Below are 1,860 nucleotides of genomic sequence, written 5' to 3'. Positions count from 1 at the left end.
TTGTGGGGAACCCAGCCCCTTTATCTACCACCCCCCCTGCCAGCCCCAAGATTCTCTTTTTTTTTTTTAAGAGGTTTTTGCTATAGGGCACGTGTGTTTGCCAGAAAGACAGAGACAGACAGAGAGAAAGCGAGAATCACCCCCAAGGGGGGATGGCCACACCGCAATCCCTTCTCCATTCTCCTCTCCCTGGGTACGCACGCACTTGCCTGGCGTGATATTAATCCACCAGGTCCAGGACTCAAACCATGGTCAACAACGTGGGAGTCCAGCGATATAGCCATTACCCTAACTGTTGGCCCCTCTCTTTTTTTTTTTTTTTAAGAACCATGGTTTGAGTCCCGGATCTGGTGGCTTGCTTTCTCACTTTTTCTCTCTCTGTCTCTGTCTCTGTCTGGTCAAATTAAAATAAATGAATGAATAAATAAAATTAAATAATTATTTTAAAGAGAAATTGTTTTAACTTTATTACTATTTTCAAATTTGAGAGAAACAGAGAAAGACGGAAAGTGAGAAAGGAAGCCACTAGGTTTGGGACCTGAACCGTGGCAGGCCACGTGGGAGTCCAGCACCTTTAACTACCACACCACCTGCCGGCCCCAGGAGTCTAATGTGTCTCGGTCAAACCCGGGAGGGTGTACCCAGAAGGATGACATAGGGAAGGTGTTGATTTTAGACCAGGGAAGGAGGCGGTGAGAGCAAGACGACTCTCCCGCAAGGGCTTCCCCGAGTGGCAGTTGGACGGCGCAGGTGGGAAGGAGCACCACAAGCACAGGCAGACGAGGTGGCCGGGAGCATGCCAGCCCTGCAGTCTTCCTCATCCGGGCCTGCATGGGGCCCCAGGCAGAACCCCTGTCCGGAAGGCCGGTCGCTGGAGCAGGCCCCGTCCATGCCCGCCTTCCCGGGCAGTTCTTTTTCAGCAAACCCCTGCGGATCCTCAACACCCTGCTGCTGCTGGAGGGCGTGGTCATCGTCTACCAGCTGTACTCCTTGATGTCCTCCGAGAAGTGGCACCAGACCATCTCCCTGGCCCTCATCCTCTTCAGCAACTACTACGCCTTCTTCAAGCTGCTGCGCGACCGCCTGGTGCTGGGCAAGGCCTTCTCCTACTCCGCCAGCCCCCAGAGAGGCCTGGACCACCGGTTCTGAGCCCAGGGCACCCCAGGGACAGCGGCCAGGCTTCAGCCGGGGACTGCCTGGCAAGGAGCTGTTGGGGAGGGGCGGGAGGGGGAAAAGTCAGACAAAAACCACCAGAGCTTTGTATTTTTGTTACATACTGTTTTTCTTTGATAACTGATGTGATAAATGAGGAAAAAAGTCCTATTTTTATACTCCCAGCACGTCTGTGTCCTGTGGGTTTTTTCCCCTCTTGCCCGACAGGCAGAGCCGCAGGGTGGGGTTCTGTCTGGGTTCTGCCTTTGCCGGTCGAGAGGGCCGAGGAGGCAGCAGAGGTCCTGGCAGCGGCGATGGCCGTGGCCACCTGCACTCTCCAAGGACCGAGCGCCGCTCTGTGGGCCTTCCAGGCTAACACCCGACAGTCCAGGGGCAGGAGGTCACTCCCGCAGGTGAGGAGCAGGAGTCAGGGCCATTGTGGCTGGCCCACAACACACTGGCAGAGCAGGGCGTGGAAAACCTCACGGTGACGCTGCTGTCCTGGCAGAATGCAGCGTCTGTTCTCAGCAGTCAGACCTTGCTGTGTGCCCCTAGATGGTGAGGATGCCCCTGCACAGAGGGGTGGTGTGACGATGTGAAGTACGGAGTAGCGCGGGAGAGCGTGCCCCTCTGGGCTGCGGGGGGGTGGTCTAAGCTGTAGTAGCCACTCCCAGTGTGGACGAGGGGGGAAAAGGCTTCCATGGGGGG

At 56.2% G+C, this 1,860-nt stretch overlaps 1 protein-coding gene across 1 annotated transcript in view; it reads left to right on the top strand.

Moving 5' to 3' along the window:
- The window catches only part of TMEM39B (transmembrane protein 39B), a gene marked incomplete at its 5' end in the record, with an annotated part of 22,163 nt that extends 20,823 nt beyond the window's left edge, over nt 1-1,340 (top strand). The window contains 1 exon segment of the mRNA XM_014591434.2: nt 910-1,340. Within this exon segment, the coding sequence (XP_014446920.1) occupies nt 910-1,149 (240 nt within the window).
- Between the last annotated feature and the right edge of the window lie 520 nt (nt 1,341-1,860).

This window comes from Tupaia chinensis, unplaced genomic scaffold (genome assembly GCF_000334495.1).
Source record: "Tupaia chinensis unplaced genomic scaffold, TupChi_1.0 Scaffold000573_1, whole genome shotgun sequence".
In the NCBI taxonomy this organism is placed as follows: Eukaryota; Metazoa; Chordata; class Mammalia; order Scandentia; family Tupaiidae; genus Tupaia; species Tupaia belangeri.
The sequence above is the reverse complement of the archived record's forward strand: the minus strand, read 5'-3'. Positions and strand labels throughout refer to the sequence as shown.